Raw genomic sequence first — 23,802 nt, 5'->3', positions numbered from 1 at the left:
ATGCTTTATGTCTGGCTTCCCTAATAATCCTGCTGTTACAATTAAAATGACCACATTCGCTTTTTCCTAAGAGCACGGCACGGGGAACTCCACAGCATGATTCCATGCACAAAGACAGAGGGTGAGATCCACTCAGATCAGGTTCTCAGCCCCTGAGGGAGGAGGATACTGCATGTTCTGGGCTCATGGCACAGGATATGATGTCATGTGGCCATTAGGGGCCGTTCCCTACTCAGGTAGCAGCGTGTAAGCGCAGAGAAAGGAAAGGCCAAAGAGGAGAACCTCCTGTTGAATACGCTGACCAGGCCCTGACTGTGAGAGCATGAATGGAATGACAGGAAGTCTCCTCCCTCCACATAATCTGAATGACACGGATAATCACAGAGGCACACATGCAGGAACCAAGGGGTAGATTTACGCCTATAAGCAACAGTCATTTTTATTATCTTGCTGACAGTCCCCTTTTCTTCTCCTTTCACCTACAGCTGTTTTCAAAACACTTAAACTCCTGGTGTTGCCTTTAAGAATGTAAAATTACATTACACTGTAATTCACCACCCTGCAACTCTACCTAAAGTGCCACAACTTTTGTCTGATTTAATTCAGATTTAGAACAATAGCAAAAATGCTGATCAGCCAGTAGCATTGGTTCGGGCCTTCAGATCACTGATTTCAGGTGTTCCAATTGCTCCAATGACCACAAAGGGATAACTTCCAGCACCCAGGCCTCCAGCCTGTTTCTACCAACATTTTCAAAAGAACGGCAGCTCAGTGGATTCCATTGGTACTGTGATGAGATGATACCTGTGTAGTAAGTCCAGTCTTTAAGTTTCCTCACCATCAGATATTCCAGAGACAGCTGGTAGCAATATTCTAACATAACAGAAGCGGTTGCAAACCTCAGCAACTCAGCCATGAAGTGAGGCACATTGTGCATAGAGGTCTCCAGTGTTATCCAGCATACCCTGATTAAATGCTATCATATTTTGATTGTCTATTTGAGCACAAGTGATGCTGAGGGGACGTGCCATGAAAGAAATGTAAAACAAAATTAAGACATTATAATTTAGCAAACCAATGCAAAACAAATACATTTATATTTGACATAATCTAAACGATCTTTTAGCTATTTTGTCAGCGTTTCATGTCACCAACTATAACTACAGAAATCCAGCTCAGAACCAGGAGCAGAAAACAAAATAAATCTAGAACACACAGGGAATCCTTACACTGCCAGAATATAAAGCTGCATCTTGAAGGCAGGCTGCAGCTGTCATCTGTTAACATCTGAATGGCGATATCACAAATGCATTTGATGCATCAAGCTTTGTACCAAGTATCCAAAAAAGCAATATTGTGTCAGTTGGTGTATAAGCTTCCTTAAAAACCTCCCCCTGCATCCCATTGGCTGGAAGCTTGGTGGCTCCAGAATGCATCAGGTGAGGTTACTGAGTTTTCAGTGTCAGGATTTGGATTAATAGTGAGAAAACTTGTTTCTAAAAGAAAAGAGCTCTGGATCAAGGACTGGTGACCAGGAAGACAAACAGGACTTCTAACACAAAGTGGATAAGAAATGTCAGCCAAGCTCCATCTAACCTGCTCGAGTTAAAGGAAATCTACGGTTTGGTTGCAGAACTGAGAGAAGGATGAAACCTTTATCATCACTGCCTGGGTCAAAGGGGAGTACTTTGGTCCTGAGTTTTATGCTCAGCTGTGTAATAGGACTTTTATTCAGATTTCTGCACTGGAGCCATTTTAGCCAATCCCTGAGTTCATTAGAAAGGGTCCTTATATGAATTATGGTGGATTACCACTGAAGCTAAATAGGCTGCTGTTTAAGTTGCTCTTCCCTGAACAAAGCTTTAATGTGTTGGTGCCTGCCTTTTACCGGTGACATACTGCTGTGTCAGCTGTTGGGATTTAGTGTTTTTGCTTTTAGCAGCTTTTTTTAACAGCTTCTAATCTCATCTTTGTCTGCATCAGGGTTCCTTAAGAACAGTCATTATATGACACATAATCCTACAAACACGGGTGATTTCACAGCCTCCGGGCAGACCAAACTATACGGGTCTCAAACCTACAGCAGTAGCAAGGAGCCCTTTCTCTCTGTTTGGAAAGCAGCTCTTCCATTCACTGATCACTGAACATTGGCCTGATGCTTGGCTCATATGAGCGCCATCACACTCTGTCAACAGTTTAGATTTTTGTTTCCAGTCTAATATGCTTTTTAAGCGCAGCCAAACTGTAGCTTAGTTTAGAAACTGAAATTGTTAAAGATCACAACTAAAGTTTGTCACAGCCTGGTCACTGCTGGCAGCTGTATTAGTGGTGACTGTTATGACAGGGAAGTAGAAGATATTAGAAATATCACAATATATTGTCAATGCCATCATTCCAAGACTCTACTGTGATATCACATTTTTTATATAATTTAATGAATTGGTCATATTACCCAGCTCTGATATCCAGGTGTGAACACAGACATGCAGACAGGCAGGTTAAAATAGAGCTACTCACCCACAACCATGAGTGTGAACTCAAATCCTCTTTTCACTGATTTTCTGTAAACTTGGTTGGGAAGATTTGCAAAGCCCACGTAGCCCTCCAAGTTCTTCTGTTGCTGCAGATTGAATGAACGCACAGCTTTTACTTTTCCCCCAAAACACAAACAAACTATTATGGAGAGTACTTGCACACATTCAAAAATCTGATTTATACCGATCACACTCTCATGTGTACGTAAAACATTTTAATTCTGTTATTATTGGTAGCAATCTACATCCTTATTGACCATTCTGGGCTCATGCTGTCAGGGAGGGCACTCTTTAAAAACAAACAAGGACACGTTTCCAAAGGATTTCACACACGTGTCATCTTACAACCATGAGCACCAAAGTAGTGTATTGGTACTTTGTCTGACAGACCAACACAAAGCTGTAAATAATAGTAAAGTAGAAGGAAAATGATGGATTGGTTTCAACATTTGCTACAAACAGAATCTGAAAGTGTGGTGTGGATTTCTATCCAGGTCCCTCAGTCAAAACATTATATGAGCAGCCTTTGCAAACAATAAGTTTGGGATTATTCTCTGCCAGTTTAGCACATCAGGAGACTAGAACTTTACTCATTCTTCATTGAAAAATAGCTCAGTCTCAGATTGGATGCCGAGTGTCTGAACATCAGTTTTGTTACAGATTCTCACTCGGGTTCAGGTCTGAACTTTGACTGGGCCATTCCAACAAATGACGGTATTTCGATCTAAACCGTCGCTTGGAAGCTCTGCGTACATGTAGGGCCGTTATCCTGTTGGATCATGAAGGTCCAATCCACTCTCAAGTCTTCTAACAGGTTTCCCTCAATGATTATTCTGTGTTTAGCTTCACTCTGTCAACACTGCCCAGTGCCCTTGTTCCTTCCCTAACCATGATGCTGCCACCACCATGTTTCACCATTTTGATGCTGTCTTCATGGAGCTGTCGTGTTAGTTTTCATGACACCCATTGGCTGCTTGTGACTAAAGCTCTCCTTGTCCAGCCTGTCAGTCCAGGTGGACGTCCATGTCTCTGCAGTGGTCCATCCTCTCCATGATCAGATGATGGACTGATCAGAACTCTGGGAGATATTTTAAGCTTAGGATGTTGTAGAACCTGACCTTGCTTTAACTGAACCAGAACGTCCTCTCTGACCTGTCTGCTGGGTTCCTCAGTCTTAATGAGGCTGTTTGTTCTCTAATCTTCTCTAACTAACCTGTTAGGCAAGAAACAGAACAGCTGCATTTACACTAAGATTATATTACACGCAGTCAGACTCATTTAGTTGCACTGGAGATTAAACATTAATGGGCAAGGTTGGTTAAATACAAATACAGGCCACACTTTTGTAAAACAAAAGACAAAAAAAACCCAAAAACATTAAGACTATTTTTTCCATCCACCATTACATCTTTAAACTTGTTTTTAGCTGTTTTGATCTTTAAACTTGTTAAAATAAGCAGAGCACAGTACTTACAGCTGGGATGGAGAGCAGAGGGTAAGCAAGGTAGCCGTGAGGGTTGGAAGGTCCAGGATTCAGAAAAAACAAAAAACAAACAAAAGTCAATAAAACAAAGTAATTAGAACACCACATTATATTTGCCTTTTCTTTTTAAATCCCTCTAACCTCACCCGCACCGTGTCTCTACACACTAACTAATGTGTAGAAAACTGTTAGCTGAGCATCCTAACTTTTGCTTCTTGACTTGCTGTGCTGTCCCAAATCCCTGCTGGGTTGTTTCTGTGCGTTTTACCCAGATCCTCCCTGTGGATGACTAGATGAGTCAACTTTAACTACTTCTACTACTAATAGGGCTGGACAATATAGGAAAAAAGCATATTGATAAAATACAAATCATATTGATCGGTATCGATAAATATAAAAAAAAGAACATATTTTGTGTGCAGCCCTAGCTATTTCATGCTGTTGTTAAATTACCTGTTTTTAGATAAAGAACACAAACTCTGAATTTAAACTCAACCCTTCTTTCAACCAACTTTTTACAAACACTGCATGTTTTTAAAATAGGTAAAATAACATGTGCTCCCTGAACTACTTGAAGGGGGCGTGGCTTGGGGTGGGGCTTGGTAACAGCGCGTTCCTGGGTCTGCGTTTGTGATTGGTTGGGAGCATGTAAATGAAAAAGGAAGGAAAACTGTTTTATTTAACCACACGTCTATATATTGTTATTAAATTATTATCAACCCCTAACAACTAACAAATGGTAAATAGCTTGTACTTGTATAGCACTTTAACTAGTCTTGACGACCTCCAAAGCGCTTCACACACAAAGCGCTAACAATAATAATATATCAGCACTTATGGATAGATATTGTGTTTCTAGTGCTTTTTAAATGTCTAAACCACCCAGTAAAGAGGTCCTTTGCTATAAATGTGTCTAAATGTCTGTGCTAAAATAGAAACACATTTGGTTTAACAGTGAGTGTTTTTTTCTTTCAATGTTCATTTAGACGTTTTTTAGAAGTCCAACTATAGACGAGTCTGAGCAGAAATAGATAAGCGTAAATAAAACAAGCAGTGGGATGTGCACCACATGTAGTTTCTAAATAACAGGAAGGCTCAGATATGTAAACGATATGTCATCATATTTACAACTACTCTATCAGATGTAACTAGAAAATAAAAAAAAATTGTCCTCTTTGGTCTTTTGACATTATTGAAATATAAAAGCTAAAAAAGGAATGAAATTTATTCATGTTGAATCAAAGTAGGAGGTTTTCCTGGTTTTGGTTTATGCTTTCTGATATTTTTGCCTGATTTACAGACTTGTGAATCTTTTTAATTCTTTACTTTTGTTTACTCTTTACACCTGCTGTCACTGAACAGTATAGATTTTGTTGATGAGAAGCATCCACAGCGCTGCGATCTGTTGTGTCTTATTATCTGCAAACAGAGCTAAGGATGCTGAGCTTCATCCCGGAAAGAAAGAACAGAGCCGACATGTTGGTTTCAGCATCACTGCACAGCATCATCCACTTTGGCTTCCTGACAGTCACTGACATGTCTTAACCAAAGGAACGCAGCAGGTGTTTACAGGACTGAGCCATGGTAGTCAAACATGCAGCCAGAACAAAGCCTTTACCACAAAGAAACCAACTCGGCTCAGGAAGGCAGGAAGGCCGTACCAGAGAGAGAACTGCACCGTGCACTCTGCTGAAGAACCGGAAACCATGAGGGGAGGTACTCCCGGAAGCTGGGGTTACACCGAGGTCTAGAGAGTCTGAGGCAGAGAGGAGAATAGCTCTTCTCTCAAACACACCAACTTCCCATGACCCTAACAGAGCGTGCAACATTCATGCAACAATGTCTGCTTGAATACGCAACTGAACATTTCCCCACTGGCTCTTTAACCCTCACATGGGAAGAGACAGGAGTTTCAGCTAGCAGGAGATTTTCCAGTAAATTGTTTCTATAAATTTCCTAGAGAATGATTTGCTGCAAGGCTGAGCGTGTCCTGGGGTATAAACTGTTCCCAATGATCCTTTGGGGAGACCTGGACTATACTGGAGCTTATACTTAAAGCCCATTTCTGGAAAGTCTGCTAACAACAGGTGCTCGTGAGCCACTTGGTCCTCAGCTACTGGAGGTCAGTGAACAAGGAGATGCTCCTGGGTCACTGAAAGCTGTCTTAGTCCTAGTCTGTATTAGTTTTACTTAAGTATGTCATTATTACAAGTCAGACATTTTTAGCTCTACCTGATCAGTTCAAGAAGTTGTCATCAACAGGCAAAATTTAATGTTTTCCACATCCGGTGTTGAAAGTTATATTTAATTAGCAGGTCTAGCTAGCAGAGCTCCACAGACCTGTAAAACATGTCCTTCATACTTGCATACCAAAGCCGTTTCTTTCATTGTTCAGCCATGATTCATCAAAGGGCTTATCCTTTAGAAAAGATGAAACGCCATCGAGTGTTGTGTCACAATTGTTCAAGTGTTGTATAGTGAATCAGAGTGAGCCATCAGTGTGGCGTCACATGACTGCTGCTCCTCTGTCTTCGTACAAAGAGCCACGTATCAATTAAAGTCTAACTCTTGGACTGAATGTATTTTTACGCAGATGCATTCAAATAGTCACCAGAGTAAAGAAATGTATATTATATGTGAATTATGTGCGCCGTTTGGAAATAATTTAGATAAAACATGCTGTATAAGCGAAAGAGCCCGAACATTCTTCAATCGGGCTGCTACGGAATGTGACGTCACAAACAGAACGAGTACCGTGCATCAGGCTCCTAACACTACGACTTTCGCTACCGATTTATTAAATTTAATTAATAACTCTTACTCTACGTACAAAAAATTTATAAAAAAAATGTCTGATACATCTACAACCTCCACCTCAAGCATCAGCGACTCCGATACCGAATATATATACGAAGAAACGGAGTTTGAACAAGGTGAACCTGAGGAGACTATATCTAACGCTGCCCAAGACATAGAGCCCATGCTCCATTGTAAGTACCCCTCAAAATCCTCGCTCGTCAAGTGTGAATTGCATAAAACACTTTTGTCACTGCCGGCAATCCAGTCCTTTCATGTTTCTTTTACGAATTTATCCCATTTCTTTCGGACCTTTTGATCCACCGGCCAAGTATGTAGCGCTACTTTCTGGCCTGCACTAGACCGCGGTGAAATTGGTTTGAGCAGAGCACTCTTGAGAAACAAAAATCAAATCAGATTTGTTGACGGTCCCACCGCGTTCGGGAGAAGGGAGCAGCTGAGAGACGCTGGCCGAAATCGGAGTCCTTCAACCGGATCAACCGTGAGCTAGATCCCTCTGACTCCGAGGAGCTTGAATGTCCAATGTCAAACCAACTTCACCGCGGTCTGCACTACAGCCACCAACTACGCACCTAGAAGGCATTTTATTGTGGACTTAGTTTGGCGATTTTTTTTTTATATACGTACATGTACAATGTATGCAAACCCTCTGGCATGAGTCTGTGAAAAGGATCAATAGGACAAAAACACCAAAATAATCCTTAGTGAAGAATGTTTGTTCTAACCTACCGGGCGGGTCGTCCTCTCTGCTGAGGCGCTGTGTGTCCGACTCCGCTTGCTGATATTACACAAACATGTCTGAACATCCATCCATCCATTTTCTGACCCGCTTAATCGCTCATGGGGTCGCGGGGGTTGCTGGAGCCTTTTTCCCCGATATAAAATAATTGTAGCCGTCCAGTGGTTTCATGCTTCTATGCTCTGCCGTGTTGATAAGGCAGTTGTATATGTCGCCGTACGGAACACTTGGCCAGCATTTCACAGACTCGCTCCGTCCCTTCAGGCTTTTGCTGTATAAATCTGGCAATCTGATACCATCAACCATCAACTTACTCTTGAAACGATCTTGTGATACGTTATCCAAAGAAGAAAAATACGTCGAGAACTCGTCAGTTTCCTCTTTGTGCCCGCTATGTGTTCGCCTTCTGCCTTCCACTCCGGCGCGCATGCGCGAAAAACCCGGATGAAAACAATAGCAGTGAACTGGTCTATAAGCGACACTACAGCCACCAACTACGCACCTAGAAGGCATTTTATTGTGGACTTAGTTCGGCGATTTTTGCTCAAAGTAGACGTGGATCAGCAGATTTGGTGTGTGAAAGAAGATACTGGAAAACATCCATATATCCTTGTTCGCCGTACCGGTTGTACAACGTAAACAATGTGTGTTTCTATGCAAGTTCGCTTCGCGCATTCTCGGTGCTCTTGAACTGACGTCACACGTCGGAAATGGCCGATAGTAAACGGAGGCAGCACTCAAACGCGGAATACCATAATTGGTGTAAAAAAATGCGCAATATTTCATATTTAAACTTAATTTGAACACTTTTGATACATGAATATTCAAAGTTTACCTTGTTCTGGAAGTTATTCAACAGTTTTCAGGATTTTCTTTTCAGTCCAAGAGTTAGACTTTAAGGCTGGGTTTTGTTAAGAACCTTACAACTCCATTTGATTTTGATTCCACATTTTGATTGAATATGAATATCTGTTCTTGGATCAGTGACATCCTCACCAACAGGCCCAGGTGATGAGGATAGGAAAACTTACATCTGCCCCACTGATCCTCAACCCTGGAACGTTGCAGGGCTGTGTCCTAAGACCTGCTCTTTTCACCCCCTTCACCCACGACTGCTATGCTAGCCACACCACAAAATATGTACCAGGGATGAAAACAAATAATCGCCTTACAGTTGTTGATTACTGGTTAATTAGATTAAAGATTGTTCCATCCGATTAATTGATAACGTCCGCTTAGACGGACCTTCTTTTAGCTGCTGGTTATTCTAAAGTAGAGCCAGACAAACAGTCATGGTGGAGGCAACGTGAAGTGGTCCAAAAACAGTTCAGTATGGGATAATTTTACACTGATGACAGAAAAACAGAGAGCATTACACAAAATATTATAGACGGTTGATGGAGAGCGCTTTCCTGGGGATTATTAATGTTTCATATATTTTACTCTATTCAAACAGTACTGTTTTTTTTTATTTTAGAAATATGTCCAAGTTTAACAATGTGGGAGAGAACCACAATGTTTGTTTATTCAGTCAGTAATTAATACAGGTGGCCCAATAACCTATTAAACACCATCTGTAGTGTAAAAGAAATTAGCCATGTTATGGAAAGACACTCTTGATAAAGTTCTTGATAGAGTTTTTAAGAAAATGACCAATTATCAATTCTCAGGAGTGAAGGGAAACTAGACATGACATGTCTGAAGTAAAGGGGGCGAAAAGGCAAAAAAAAGGCACCTAAGGATGGTTACGTTGAATGCATTTTTACTTTAAGCCTGTGAAAACGACTCTAATGTTGACATATGCTGCATTTGAGCGATGCTAACGTAGTTAATCGATATAGTTTGGCCTTCAGGCGTGATGTTTTCAGATTCGTTTCCCATATAATTCAGTTTGAAACGGTCTTAAGTAATAGCATGTAGATCTACAGTCGTCTCAGTGGCGTTGTGGATCTGGACGCGGTTTATGCTGCGCCAGTGCAGAAAAGGGCCAGACGCATTACCACAGGTCCCACCCACCCAGGCAATACACCGTTTGACCCACTTCCATCACGGAAACGCTTCAGAAACATTAAACCAAAAACTAAGACTCAAAAACAGCTTCTTTCCAAAAGCTGTGAGGGCAATCACCCCCTGCTGAGACGTCTGAGCTCTGTTACATTTTATATTCACACTACTGGTTGTGCCTATTATCACTCTCTAGTTTCTCAGGGAATGTCCATGCAGACTGCACAGGTCTGTTGTCTGAAGGTTTAAAATGATTGCACAGTACTTCCTGTGGGCATGATTGCATCATCAAAGCAGCGTTCAGGTGATTAATTGATGAAACTACGCAGTAATTTATAACGTTAGTAAAGAGAATGCTATCTGACTTTTTGGACTCAAATATGACTTATCAGACCCTAAAGACTATTTGCACGCTTAAAACTTATTTGGAAATCTTATGTCTTGTTGTGTCTGCGTGTTATAATGTAATCGGTGTACGTCCTGAGCCGGCGTCAGTCACTATGGTAACACAGTTACAATGAAGCTTCTTGCTTTACTTTACATTCATACTATCCGGCTTTTGCTCGTACAACACAAATGGCTGGAAACTTGGCCAACGCAGCTAACCAAATCAGAGGATTTTCTGAATCAATACTGCATTGGGAGAACTGATGAATGGATATTTGACCGACCCCTAGTATCACTCCTGCTGACTGGGAGGACTCTGACAAAGCATACATGGGATCATCAAGACCATTTGTAGAGGAATTAAGGTATTATTTTGAGCTCGTATTGCTGTAGACCAGAAAGTTAGGGATTATCAGTACAAACTACTTAATGTTTTATCTTTATACAAAGTTTCCGGCCAAACTCTAGCCCTCATTTCAAATGTAACAAGTCCCCAAACAACAGAAAATGGCAAACACTCTGATCATTTCCATCAAAGTGCTGAGCCTGCATGACATCTGCTAGTTTGAGGAAATCTACCAAGGTGGATGAGAGAGTGAGAACGAGCCTGGTGCTGCATGCAGAGGAAGAACGAAACCACTTCCCTCTCTTACGCACACAGACATGACGTCACTGCAGCAATCTGGGAGCAGACTGGCCTCTTGGTATTAGCCTGACGTGTCACCTGATACGCCATGTGGAGCTGGCAGGAAGCCTGACCGAGCCATCTGTACTATGTCGGTGCCACTGTACAATACAAACACACGCATCCCAAACACCTACTGAGGACCTTACCTCCACTTCTACTGCCTTCCATTCAATTGCAACCCTTTTGGGGGCCTTACCCTAGGGGTCACCAACATGGTGCCCACAGGCTCCAGGGCCTTATGTGGCGCCTGTTCAAAAAACAGCACAACCCTCAAGTGAGCTGTATTTAAAATACTATTTTATTCAGTTGCTCTTCTTTTCAGTCATACTTGTATTTATATAGATTTAAAAGCATTAAACGTGTTTATATTACATGAACTTAAGGTGAGCGCTCACTCCTTAGTTCAAAGGTCAGTACTGGTAGCCCTTCTTATGACACAGTACCAATGAAGTAGCTCTCAGTTTCAAATAGGCAGTTACCCTTACCCTGACTAACCATTACCAGTATATGCCTAACCCTCTCAAACTCACATCCTGGAGGGCCCATGTCCTGCTGCTTTCAGATGGGTCCCTTGCCCTACAAATGAGCTCATATGTGAGTCAGGCGTGTTGAAGCAGGGGACCAAAGAGAGGATTAAAAAAGAAAAAAGGTCCTCACTTTACATCACTTTGGTGGTAAAATGTGAAAAATATCTTTTCTCTCAACTGCAAGTGCAAGTACACACACACACACACACTGGTACGTCCATCACTGTGAAGACTGTCCATTGACTTTCATTCATTTTTTATTGCTTTATACGCCCTTACCCTGAACCCACCCTAAACCTAAGGTCACAGGTACATAGCTAACCCTAACCTAAGCATTAGCCCAATTTGCAGTGTGAGGACCTTGAAAAATGTCCTCAAACTGCCAATTGTCCACAGAACACTGGTCTACTGTCAGATTTTAGTCCTAACGCTAGCTATACATGCCCCCCCCCTCCCACACACACACACACACACACACACACACACACACACACATACAGACCTAACAGTGATATAGCTGGGAATTATTCTCCTTCATGGTGGAGCTCAGAACTGCTCTTCCACTCTTCTCCACTGGGCATTTTAACCCAATCGGCTCCATGTTGTTCGCTCATTCATTGGCGTTATCTTCTTTCTGTTGCTGTTATTTGAGTAATGCGCTTGACATCATGCTGGGATTTGTCTTTCACAGAGAAGCAGTCGGACCTGTTCCCCGACATGGTTCCCTGGCAGCTTTGACGGCTCACACACTCAGTTCCACCTGACAAAGTCTTTCTCATAACCAGCCAGCAGCAGCGGGGGGGTGGTTGTACTTGTCGGATGGGCTCCCTGAGTCAGGACAGAAGCACCGGCAGGAAACCCAGCACACTGACATTATATTAGGACCATCATCCTCTTTTAGCCTTCCTGAAGATCTCCACATCACACAAAAAAATGTTTATCTCACGCATACATTACTAACCTCTAAAAAATATATATAAACCAACAATATGTAGGGGTGCATATGCATTACTGTGTTCCTGGGCAATACACATTTTCAGTTTTCCATTTATATTCTTTCTCAGGACTAAAAGAAAGGAAAAATAGGCTGGACATCCCTGCTTTAGGAATTTAACACAATTATGCTCATTCCTGAATGAAAGCAAATGGCCATAACCTACGTAAAGCAAGCAGAAATCAATAGAGGTTCTGCTTTTCCTGTATCATGCCAGCACCATCCACACCTAGCATATTTGTTATGGATATTGGCTTTCATTTCTACGTTAGAAAATAAAGCCCCCCCCTACAATAAGTCTACAGGCAGATGGGTGTTCACAGTGGCACACTAATAAGCAAACTTGATGAAATAATTATGACTTCCATGGAGGTTATTAACACTTCTAAGTTTGATCTCCTCTGCCGTTTAGCCAAATAAGGAAGTGACCCTTAAATTCTATATTTCTCTAAACAAGGGATGAATTGTTCAATTCAGGAAGTTAAAGGATTATCATGTTGACCTAATCATATGTTCTCACTTAACCAGAAATAAACCTGTGCCTTTTAAAAAATATGCTGCTATTGCATCAAAAACGGTATAGAGTGTTCCTCCTAGCATCGGTATCGAGTTTAAACGTTTAACATGGTAACAAACCGACCGACGGCACAGCATGACATTTAAGAAACATCTACTCTGCTTTTGAAGTGAAACAGTCTAAAATTGGCCCGTTATATGCTGCCTAACTTTTTTCTGAGGAAGTGCCGTCCAGATGCAGCAGATGTGCAGTGAATGGTGTTTTTTTTGTTTTACCTTTACTGTTTATTCATTTATTATTCTACACTGCTATCCCATGAGTGGTCAGGAGACTTTTTACTGACTTTTGCACACTGAATTTATGATGATAATGTAAAAGAAAGATAACCCAAATAATTATAGTCTTTCTATACCTTTCGTACCAGTTCAAGGCAAAGCCTGGGCTTATTGCCAAAGCTTTGTTGCAAGAAGAGTTTTATTTAGCTGAAGATGAACAGATTTCCCCCCAAACAGTCATTTATTACACCTAGAAATAAAGGTGGACTATAGGACGATCTCAGCTGGTGAAGGATTGGAAAAAAGCAAACAAATGATGAGATTGTCTGTAATGCTAGTTCTATCGTGTTGCTCAGACGCATACATTTAATTTTCCTTTAAAAAGGACCAAGTGACTACAACTTTCTATGCTGGTAGCTCACTCTGGTTGCAAATAATCGGCCCTGTTGGGTCAATTTATTTCATTTCTGTCTTTTACACTGTGTTTTTGCACTATTTGTTAGTAAACAAAGCGCTTTCGTGTATATTAATTTACCACAAGACCTCGTGACCGCAAGCATGACATTGCGCATGCGAAAAATGAATAAACAATGGAGCCGAGCGAGTCCCCAACGGCAAGCAGAGGTGCAAAACTAAAGAGGACCAGTAACCCTGACCCTGTAGATCAGGTTGGTCTTTGACCACGCCGAGCTGCCGCTTTACTGCGACGCATTGCAAGACGGTCTGCCGGCTTCCCCAACAGCCGTGTCAATAGTTGTGCGCTACTGTCGGCATGTGGCGCACAACAACGTTTGTCTGCTGATCACGGCCGAGGCACAATTCTGTTCAGGCTCAAAGAGGACTTGGTAGACATTATTTGGAGGAACGCTTGGCCAACATGGTTTTATTTGAAGATGAATAAATGTATTTTTCTGCTATTTTATGGTCACAGTACATCACTAGGACCCATTAACAGCAAAATGTATTCAGTGTTTTTCGATCGTCCTCCAAACGCCTCATGTTAGCAGCAGAGGCGAGCAGCAGACAGTGACACGTCAATTCTTGACAATCAAAGCCTTACTCAGGTACAAAGCACTCTGCAGCTCCAATAGCATAAAGCTAATTAAAACAGCTTCCTGTTTCCTGTCTGCAAACAACCCCCTCCAGTGTGAATGCTGGGTCCGTTGTGTGTTCACGCTGCAGGCTGGAGATCATTTCAGACTGAAGACATTCTCAGTGTGTGGCAGAGAGAGGGATGTTGTGGACTTCAAGCCCGTCATCCTCTGCCAGAAGCTCAGCCTGCTCACAGGACCGTCCTCCAGCTGTCAGCGGGTCTTTTCCTGCACAACAACAGCAATGGTGTCCCTCAGGGGTGTGTCCTCTCCCCTCTGGACATTAATAACTGCACCACAGCGGACTGGAGGCAGCATTTATCAAGCCTGAATTTGAATAGGCTGTTTACCTTTTAGATTAATGTAATTATTTTTATTGCCCATTGCTGGACTGAAAAAACAAGAAGAGCGTAACTTGGCCCTTAATTACACTGGAGAAGTTCTGTTTTATTTGAATAGATTATTGCTTTTTAACTTAAAATAAATCTGGAACGCTATATGCAAATTAAACTTGAGACCATTATCACTACAGAGGCAGCTAACACTGTATTGATGTTAGATCAACCAGAAAGGGCTGAGCTTTCAACATATTGATCCTAGAACTTATTTTAGCTGCACATTTGTCCTCATTATTCAAAAAAGAATGAACTCTTATGATCTTTTGCATTTGTTTTGATTTATGTCTATTACTCATAAAATAAGCTTAAGTTAAAAAATTGCAGAATGTGCCAATTTATTATCAGATTACTTGATTAATCGTCAGAATAATCAATAAAATACTCAAAATCGATTACTAAGATATCTGTTTATGACTGCCCTAGGTTGTAGAGAAGATCACGGGGGCTGACGGTAAGAACTCTATCGTGGGAAGCAAAGGAGCTTCAGACGGCCGTACAGATTTCAGCCAGCCTTTAACTCCGGCATCATTATGTGACGGAAACGCACACGGACAATGCGAGTCACATCCAGGCCTACAGCCTTCCAAAAGTGAACTACCGTATTTTCCGGACTATAAGTCGCAGTTTTTTTTCATAGTTTGGCCGGGGGTGCGACTTATACTCTGGAGCGACTTATGTGTGAAATTATTACACATTTTTACCGGTATATCAATTTTTATTTATATAGCGCCAAATCATGAAACATGTCATCTCAAGGCACTTTACAAAGTCAAGTTCATTACACCTGTTATTTTCACACCAAACAGAAGACAAGCTTTGCGCGGACGACCGGCGGAGCGGAGCGCCTGTTATTCCACTATATGCACGCGCGAAAGCAACAACAAAAAAACGCCTGTTACCGTCAAATAAACATGCAAGCATATCGACTTAGGTTTTCTTTTTTTGTTTTTTTTTTGCAATGTTGGCGAGGCGGTAGCGTGAATTTGGCGAGGCGGCCGCCTCACCAAGATAGCGCTGCGGGAAACCCTGGTACAATTATTCAGCCTGTTGTTGCCTCCGTTCTATTTTTATTTAAAATTGCCTTTCAAGATGACATGTCTGTTCTTGATGTTGTATATTATCAAATAAATTTCCCCCAAATATGCGACTTATACTCCAGTGCGACTTATATATGTTTTTTCCTTCTTTATTATGCATTTTGTGGCTGGTGCGACTTGTACTCCGGAGTGACTTATAGTCCGGAAAATACGGTACAAAGTGCACAATCTCTTCTCTCCGGACATTTTCAATGATTGCCATGAGGGGGCTGTGGTTACACGTCATGCCACACAAAGCATTGTGGGATACCTTACGCCTTCTTTGCACTGGCAAAAAGACGTTGCAGGGTTCCTAGGCAAAACTAGCCAGAGGATACAGCATACAGGTTACTTTTCCTACCTCCTTCCTTACTGACCGCACTATTCAGACAGCACTTATCATGGCGACCGCTGACACACTTCCACATTGGCTGAAGAGTCCTTGCTCAAGGGTATTCAGATTGGATTGTTGATCGACCGATACAGATTTTTTCAGGGCGATGCCGATACAGATTATTCTGACATCAGTCAGCCGATACCCGATATGTGCTGCCGATTTTTGGGGGCCGATTCCTGAAGCCGATATTGCTTTCTCTTCTTCCATTTACACGATAAAAATGACACAATGATAACAAATGTTACACAAGTCTCAAAACCTGCGTTTAAACCAGCCAAGACTAATCCGCTTCAGACCGCAGTCTGGAAGGTACGCCTAAAAAACGTGTGTCACCACTAATACAGCAGCGCTTTGCTCGCACTTAACGAGTGTGTCAAAGCGAGAAAAGAGCTTCTTTAGTTTGGTGGAAAGGAGGAAGAGAATAAACACTGACCGCCGCTGGAGTGTATGGACATTATTCTATGTCAAGTTAGATGCTCTACGCATAGTGATTTGTACTTGTTTTCGTCTGCAAACATGATTCTCCACTCACAGTGAGACAGGGACAGACTTTCAAAGGCCAGACACAGCTAAATGAGAAAGTTAAAGCTACATTAAAAGTTTAAAATACATCCTTGTTGTTGGCACTCAGTCTTACAACATTACCAGCTGCTCTCTGCCAGGGAGGGAACAGCAATGTATGCGCTTCATGTGACGTTAAGGCATGGCTGCTGAATGCGCTAATCGATCAGCGAACGCATGCACACATCGGCCGATGTCGATGCAAGAAAATAAAACGCAAATATACTGTAGGCCAAAAATATTGGCCAGCCGACGTATCGACCAAAAATATTGGCCAGCCGATGTATCGACCAAAAATATTGGCCAGCCGATGTATCGACCAAAAATATTGGCCAGCCGACGTATTGGCCGACCTCTACACTGGATGGAAGCTGTTGCTGGCAAAACAAGTGGAGGTTGGGGGTTAATTATTCTTTCACATTAGCACAAAAAAGATAATAAGGAAAAATCAGCCTTTGAAATTAGCATTTTCTATTTATTCAAATGATCTTTGTCTGACATTAGCATTGGTTTGCTGATCTGGAACACTTACAGGTGACAGAGCAGAAACAGAGGAAATTGTAACGAGGAAAAAGCAGCAGAGTGTGTGTCGGGTGGGCTTGGCCCCCGGTGCTCAGGGACCCTAAAGCCGCCCCTGGACCAACGCGCTGCCGCTGAGAACGCCGCTGCTTCCGCACACTGCTAAACTCCCTCCAGCCTGTAGACCCTGACAGCTCTTCTCGGTGTTACGGCCTGGTTTCGCTTTATTCCCCAACAGACGGAGCCGTGTTCCGCCAGGCCAAGCAGCAAAGACGCCGCGAACGGACGGCTCGTGTTTCTGACAGACTACAGGAAGCCGCAGCAGCTTCTGACATGTTGCCGAACAGCCACACATGCCACTCATTTCTACACGATCCCAACGATTCTCTTCATCGGCGTTAGGCGAAATGAATAACAGCTAAAATGTATTTCCGAAGGTATTTTGCAGTATCACGTCTGACGAAGTTAGAAAGTAGTTCTCTAAAGAGCCAAGCAGTTCCAAAAGTTGCTGTCAAACAAAGGTCCAGGGCCAAAAAAAAAGCTTTCCAAAGCGGAGAGAACTCACCCATTATGCCGCCGTTCCACTCCGCTTCCCCGTCCAGGACTTCTGAGCTTGACATTTCCTCTGGAAGAAAAAAAAACTCCCCACAACTCACTGAACCAGTATGAGAGTGAGCTCTGCGCTAATTGTTAGACGTAACGGACGTGATTCATACGAAACCGTCAAAGCAAAATGCGTACGAGCATTTAGGAAGTGACAATGGCAAGATATCGCGAGATTCTCTTGGACCCAATTATCAAAAATATATATTAAAAAAAAAATCCTAGAATGAACATGTGTTCACTCGCATGATAAACATAACTAAACTCAACCACAATGGGTTGCACAAACGATTACATAGACTTTGGGCAACTTGGAGAGAAAAGCTGTTTATCAGCGCCATCTAGTGGACATTTCTATGAGATACAGGAAAAACATATTTGTTTTACTCTCTCTCTCTCTCTCTCTCTCTCTCTCTCTCTCTCTCTCTCTCTCTCTCTCTCTCTATATATATATATATATATATATATATATATATTCTCTCTCTCTCTCTCTCTCTCTCTCTCTCTCTCTCTCTCTCTCTCTCTATATATATATATATATATATATATATATATATATATATATATATATATATAGAGAGAGAGAGAGAGAGAATATATATATATATATGTATATATAGAGAGAGAAATGTGTATGTATGCGTATGTTTTTACTATTTCTTTTTCAAAGGAGACCTGGCAAACAACAAAGAAAGACAAATAGAAAACAGTTTCAAAACATTAAATGCTAAAAATATTAAGTAAATAGCATCCACATATACTATGTAGGTGACACGACTATATGTCGTGTCACCTACAAGAAGTCATTCTTGTGTGACTTCTTCAATAGAGAAAGCAACGATTCTGGCATAAATCAGATGCAGATTGTGATGATGGATTCTCCGTTTTAAACAGGGGAAAAAGCAATCACAGAGCTCTGCAGACATGAGATATCCCACAGAGCGAGCAGTAAAATCAATCGCCCAAGCCTCAGCAACTCCACTCAGCATTAGATGCCTACACAAAAGCCTCTGGCTGTGAAATCAAATGAAATGGAGTGTGACAAAGAGGAGAATGGGCTTGTCGCATCATGTTATATAAAGATGGCAGCTGGTGTTGTTGCTCTAAGCCCCACAGTAGCTGTTGAACACTAACAGCATAATTGCATTTATAACGTACATCTTTCATTGTTTAATTTTCTCAAGTCTTCTGTGGTTGTGAAAGTCTTTATTTCTCTGTCATCCTTGCAATGCCTGTAATGAAACAGATCAAAACTGAATGTTTCTCCAATAAAAAAAAACATTACAGATATGTCAATACAAACATCCAGCTGCTGCAGAAGAGAACGTCCTGTTACAGTTAATGTTGAAACGTTAATAAGACACCATTAATTTGGATCAGCTTTTTCACAGTAAGTTATTCCTTTATCTGGCAGCTGTGCTGTTGCTTGTCAACTACTGCAGACAAGATGAACTAATGCATTATTGTGATGTAGCCTTAAAATGTTTATTAATGTAAACCAGAACCTCTGCAGGAGCAAGCTGGAGCCCAGGCAGTGATGAGAGCTGGCTTACTCACTGCTGAGGTGTGAGGCAGGATGGCAGAGGCTAGGTCAGAGTCCTGGAAACAGGCATGGGTCATGCACGTGTCAGGGCTGAGAAGGGCAGACAAAGTCCAGGGGCTAGGGAAGGCTCATAGTCGTAGAACCATCCAGGTCCAGAAAACTGAAGCTTTGGTAGATGTCCGACAAGGGCAAGGCAGAAAAATCCTGAAATGTGATCAAGGTCATGACAAGGCCAATAGGCATGAAAAGGACCGCTGGACATTTACAATAATCCAGCGCTGTCTGCAGCGGCCTTGAGAAGGGCAGGAAACAGGCGTGTGAGATGAGCTTGACAGCAGTGGCATGGAGAGGCAGCCTCCCAGGCGTGGTGAATGATCCTTGAGGACAGCAGACAGAGGGTGTGTGGCAGAATGCAGACAGCAGACAGGCCAGAATCATGACAATTATAATGCAAAATAAGTAATATTATGGAGCGCACCCCAGGTAGTAGTAGTTAACTTTTTTGTGGTCACATTACAACCGTTGAGGCAATAATTTCAGTCATTCACAATCCAAGGTTTTATTACATTTGAGCAAAACTAATCCATATTTATAAAAGGTATATCAAAGCTTTTAGGCAACTATACACAAATTTACTCATTTATGGATTATACACCTTCCTATCAAATGCCAATAGACATGATACAGCTCTATATTATTTTATATATAATATACCTTTTTGGTAAGCAGAGTTTGAATGCAGACACTGAAATTGTAACCCTGAAAATATTCCCTTCAAGCTGTCCTTTAAAAAGGAGACATTTTACATGTAGCAGTTCAGATGATGATTTGGTGCAGCTCTTATACAAAGAAACTAAAAGGTGCTTGTGTTTTCTGGAGAATGTAGAGTCTTCCTATAGATGTTAGGAGATGTACCTACTATTTCTGTGGCGTCGCTGTAATTGGGGCCAGTGGGGCCTGGCCACACCAGATGTCGCTATGGAGCTCTATGTTCACAACATAGGTGGGACAGGGTCGTTTATAGAGTAATAGTGTAAAACGACCGATTCTCTTATCAATAAAATTCTGTTATAAACATTTGGGTCTATTTATCGAAGTCTGCCAGATAACTGACAAGCTCATAGGTTAAATCCTCTTGAGGTGCCTTGATATTGGGGCTGGCCCACCAACGTTTGTTTATATAATGAACATCTGAAATCGCAGCGCGCAACAAGCTCTCAGTAGACAGCGTTGGAGCACGGATATTTTGGCCCCAAATTCGATTAGCTGCTGCTAATGGGTGGCGAGTTTTTGTGCCCCACTTAACTTATCATGCCAGAGACGCCACTGCACTGTTTTAAGGGAAGCGGTTCCTGTCACATCCAGTCATGACAGAGGAACAAGGGGGAGATGTCTAATACATCAGTGTCAGTCAGTGGTCAGCAATAATGTCTGTTCACCCGTCAGTCTACACGATAACCACCAGCTGTATGGCAAAATAGATCAATGGTGGTAGTTCCCACTGTTTTCGTTACGGATTTGGCTTTATACAGACCACACTAACTGGATGCAGGCCGTTGTACCTTCCCCGTGAGTTTACTGTAGTCATGGCGACCGCTGTATACATTCCACCCAGTGTTAACCCCAGTACAGCTCTTGGCCATTTGGATAATGCTCTCAGCCAGCAACAGAGCATCCAGAGGCAGGGCACTTGGTTGCTGATTTGAAAGTAGTGTTCCCTGATATCCATCAGCACATTAAATGTGCCTCTAGGGGAACTAAGACGCTGGATAAAGCCTACTCCAACGTCAAGCATGGATACAGGGCAACCCACCTGCCCCGTTTGGGCTCCTCTGATCGCATGTCGCTGTTTCTTATTCGACACATAGATCAAGGAAGAGAGCACCCCCTAAGATACGGATTGTGAAACCTTGCCATTAGCTGCTGCAGGACTCTCTAGCAAGCACGGACTGGGACATTTTTAAGCACCATGACTTGGAGGTATTCACCTCAGCAGTACTTGGTTACATTCAACACTGTGTCAACACCGTCACAGTGGACAGGTACATCCGGGTGTTTCCCAACCAGAAGCCCTGGATAAACAAGGAGGTCAAGGAGCTGCTAAGGAAGAGAAATAGTGCTTTCAGAGAGGCCAAAGTGAACTACAAGCAGAGGAATCAGGATGTATTCAGCAGCACAGCAGCCGACAGGTGTGGCAAGGGCACATCACCAACTTCAGATCCTGCAATGCCACCGAAATCTCTGGGGATGCTACACTAACAGCGGAGCTCAACCACTTCTTTGTGCGGCGCCCCTACTTCAGCAGTCATCCCTCCACAACCAGACCATCAATGTACAGGTACAGGAAGTATGGAGAACCCTGAAGGCAGTAAACGAAAAGCTGCTGGACCTGACAGTGTGACAGGGAGGGTGTGGAGGGACTGTGCAGAGCAGCTAGTTGGGTTTTTTTATCACCATCTTTAATCAGTCCCTTCCAGTGCTCCATCCCACCATGCTTAAAGTCCCCCACTATCATCCCTCTGCCAAAAAAGAAAAACATTAGCAGTCTCAATGACTACCAACCAGTGGCATTAAGCCCCGTCATCATGAAGTGCTTCGAGAAACTGTTTCAGAGTCTCATCATTTCACATCTGCTACCCCGACTCGACCCCCACCAGTTTGTCTACAGAACCAACACTGCTCAGATGCTGATTGGCTGGTCTCTCTGGAGGAGATCTACAGGACCCGCTGCCTCTGGAGAGCCCACAGCTTTACCAGGGGCCCCTTCCACTCCGGCCATCAACTCTTCAAACTCCTACCCTCAGGGAGGTGCTTCAGGGCAATAAAGTCAAGCACTAACAGACTAAAAAAGACTTTGTTCCCAAGAGATGCTGTTGCCCTGAACAACGCAATTTCATCCAAACCCTGATCATCATTTATTTGTTTATTTACATTTCCTTATCATCCCAGTTGTTTCTAATATCTCACAACAGACCTTTGTTGCTTGCATAGAAGGATAAGAGAGTGTTCTATACATCTATACTCCATCCATGTATAGAAATCCCCCACATTCTCTTATCCCATGGCCTCTCCCAAAACCACCCTGGAAAGGACACAGAAAAGACAGGTGAGTAATCACAGCTTAGCCAGCACTTCTTTACACGTTATGTCATTTACTTCTAGACTTTACACACATTTGCCTAAATGTTACCCATCAGTATGCTTCGTGTGATCCAAGTAACAATCTTTTGTCCTCACAGGCAACCGCCACACTTCTTAATGAGGTGCAGCCGTGCGTGGCCAGGAACAAAAGGCCAACTGGTAATTAAAATACTCGATAAATATCCAATAAATAATAAAAACGTCTGTACAAATGGTAATTTATGTGGAAATCTATGCTTAAAGTGCAACATTAAACTGCTTACCAAAGTGCCTTAATAAAAGTGCCAAAGTGCTCATAAAGGGTTGTACAAATTACAGAGACCCCTTCTTCCAGAGAAGAACCCCACATGTGGAATGTATAAGAATGCTTCATAGTTGGTGTGGCTTAGGGAACACGGTTGCACTCATTTACCTTCTCCAGACTAATTTTTTTTGTTTCTTATTTCCAAACAATCATTAGATGATTCATCAGAGATAGTAAATGTATGCCAATATTCTATTTTTCAATGTTGGACACTGTTTGAGTTCCTCAGTTCTTTTTTACTTGAACTAAACTTCTAAGTTTTTGCTCAGTGTTGAAGCTTAGGCCCTGATGGGCCACCAAAATAGACAATGATCTCACCATAATGACAAATTAGTTAGACAGCACCTTAAGGACAACAAAGTTGATGTTTTGAAGTGGCCGTCACAAAGCCTCAGTTCCAGAGAACATTTGTGGGCAGAACCAAAAAGGCGTGTAAGCAATGATTCCTACAAACCTGACCCAGCTCCATGAGTTCTTTCAGGAGGAATGAGCCAAAATACCTGTAAACTACTGTGAGAAACTTGTGGAAAAAAAAACATTTGACACAAGTCAGACATTTAAACTAAATACTGAGGAAACCTAATAAAATGCTACTCTCATCATTATTCTGAGATTTAGCCAATAGAAATGATTGTGTGCTGCTAAGAAAAAATGTATCTGTTAATACGTGTGCCTTTATAAAGTTTTGTGACGTACCACATCTTTGTCTTCAGTTATATGTGACAAGCTTTATTAACTTAATTATATCTCATTTAAGACAAAAAAGACCACTGACTCTCTGCTACTGCACTGGTTATCATTCTACAGTGGCATAATGTATACACAAGGTGTCAGTGTGGCATATGTAATAAAACCAATAGGCTGGTGTAGTTTATGAAAACTGGCACAGCTAGATAGGAAATCATTGAACTTATACTTGATTATTTGACTGGAAAATCCAAAATCTAAATGATGAAAGATAAGTATGAATGAAAATGCTCAGTGCTTTAGATTACCACCACCATGAAGCACCATCAAATTTAACACCAGTGCTGTGATGAAATGGCTGTAGAAAACAAACCATCTGTCATCCAAATCGCCTTTCCTGAAATCCAATTTCAGATTGAGCAAACTGAATTATTATTCTGCATCTTCACACGACCCTAATTTCATCAGCATGGAAAAGCCATTTCCTTTCTAAAACATTTAGCATCTCATTGACTGA

The 23,802-nt window shown here is 42.1% G+C and overlaps 1 protein-coding gene across 3 annotated transcripts in view; it reads right to left on the bottom strand.

Annotated features, from left to right (window-relative positions):
* LOC105937683 (septin-7) overlaps window positions 1-17,842 on the bottom strand; it is a 49,487-nt gene extending 31,645 nt beyond the window's left edge. For 2 of the 3 annotated variants that reach the window (XM_021324796.2, XM_036145604.1), the window contains exons 1-2: window positions 4,009-4,140; window positions 2,518-2,620 (exon numbers count right to left, since the gene is read on the bottom strand). In XM_021324796.2, the coding sequence (XP_021180471.2) occupies window positions 2,518-2,620; window positions 4,009-4,125 (220 nt within the window). In that variant the 5' untranslated portion in view covers window positions 4,126-4,140. Of the gene's footprint in view, window positions 1-2,517; window positions 2,621-4,008; window positions 4,141-17,423; window positions 17,426-17,572 lie in introns of those variants that run through there. The other variant, XM_012879130.3, reaches the window with a different exon arrangement.
* Between the last annotated feature and the right edge of the window lie 5,960 nt (window positions 17,843-23,802).

Source organism: Fundulus heteroclitus, chromosome 13, assembly GCF_011125445.2.
Source record: "Fundulus heteroclitus isolate FHET01 chromosome 13, MU-UCD_Fhet_4.1, whole genome shotgun sequence".
NCBI classification, from domain to species: Eukaryota; Metazoa; Chordata; class Actinopteri; order Cyprinodontiformes; family Fundulidae; genus Fundulus; species Fundulus heteroclitus.
The sequence above is the reverse complement of the archived record's forward strand: the minus strand, read 5'-3'. Positions and strand labels throughout refer to the sequence as shown.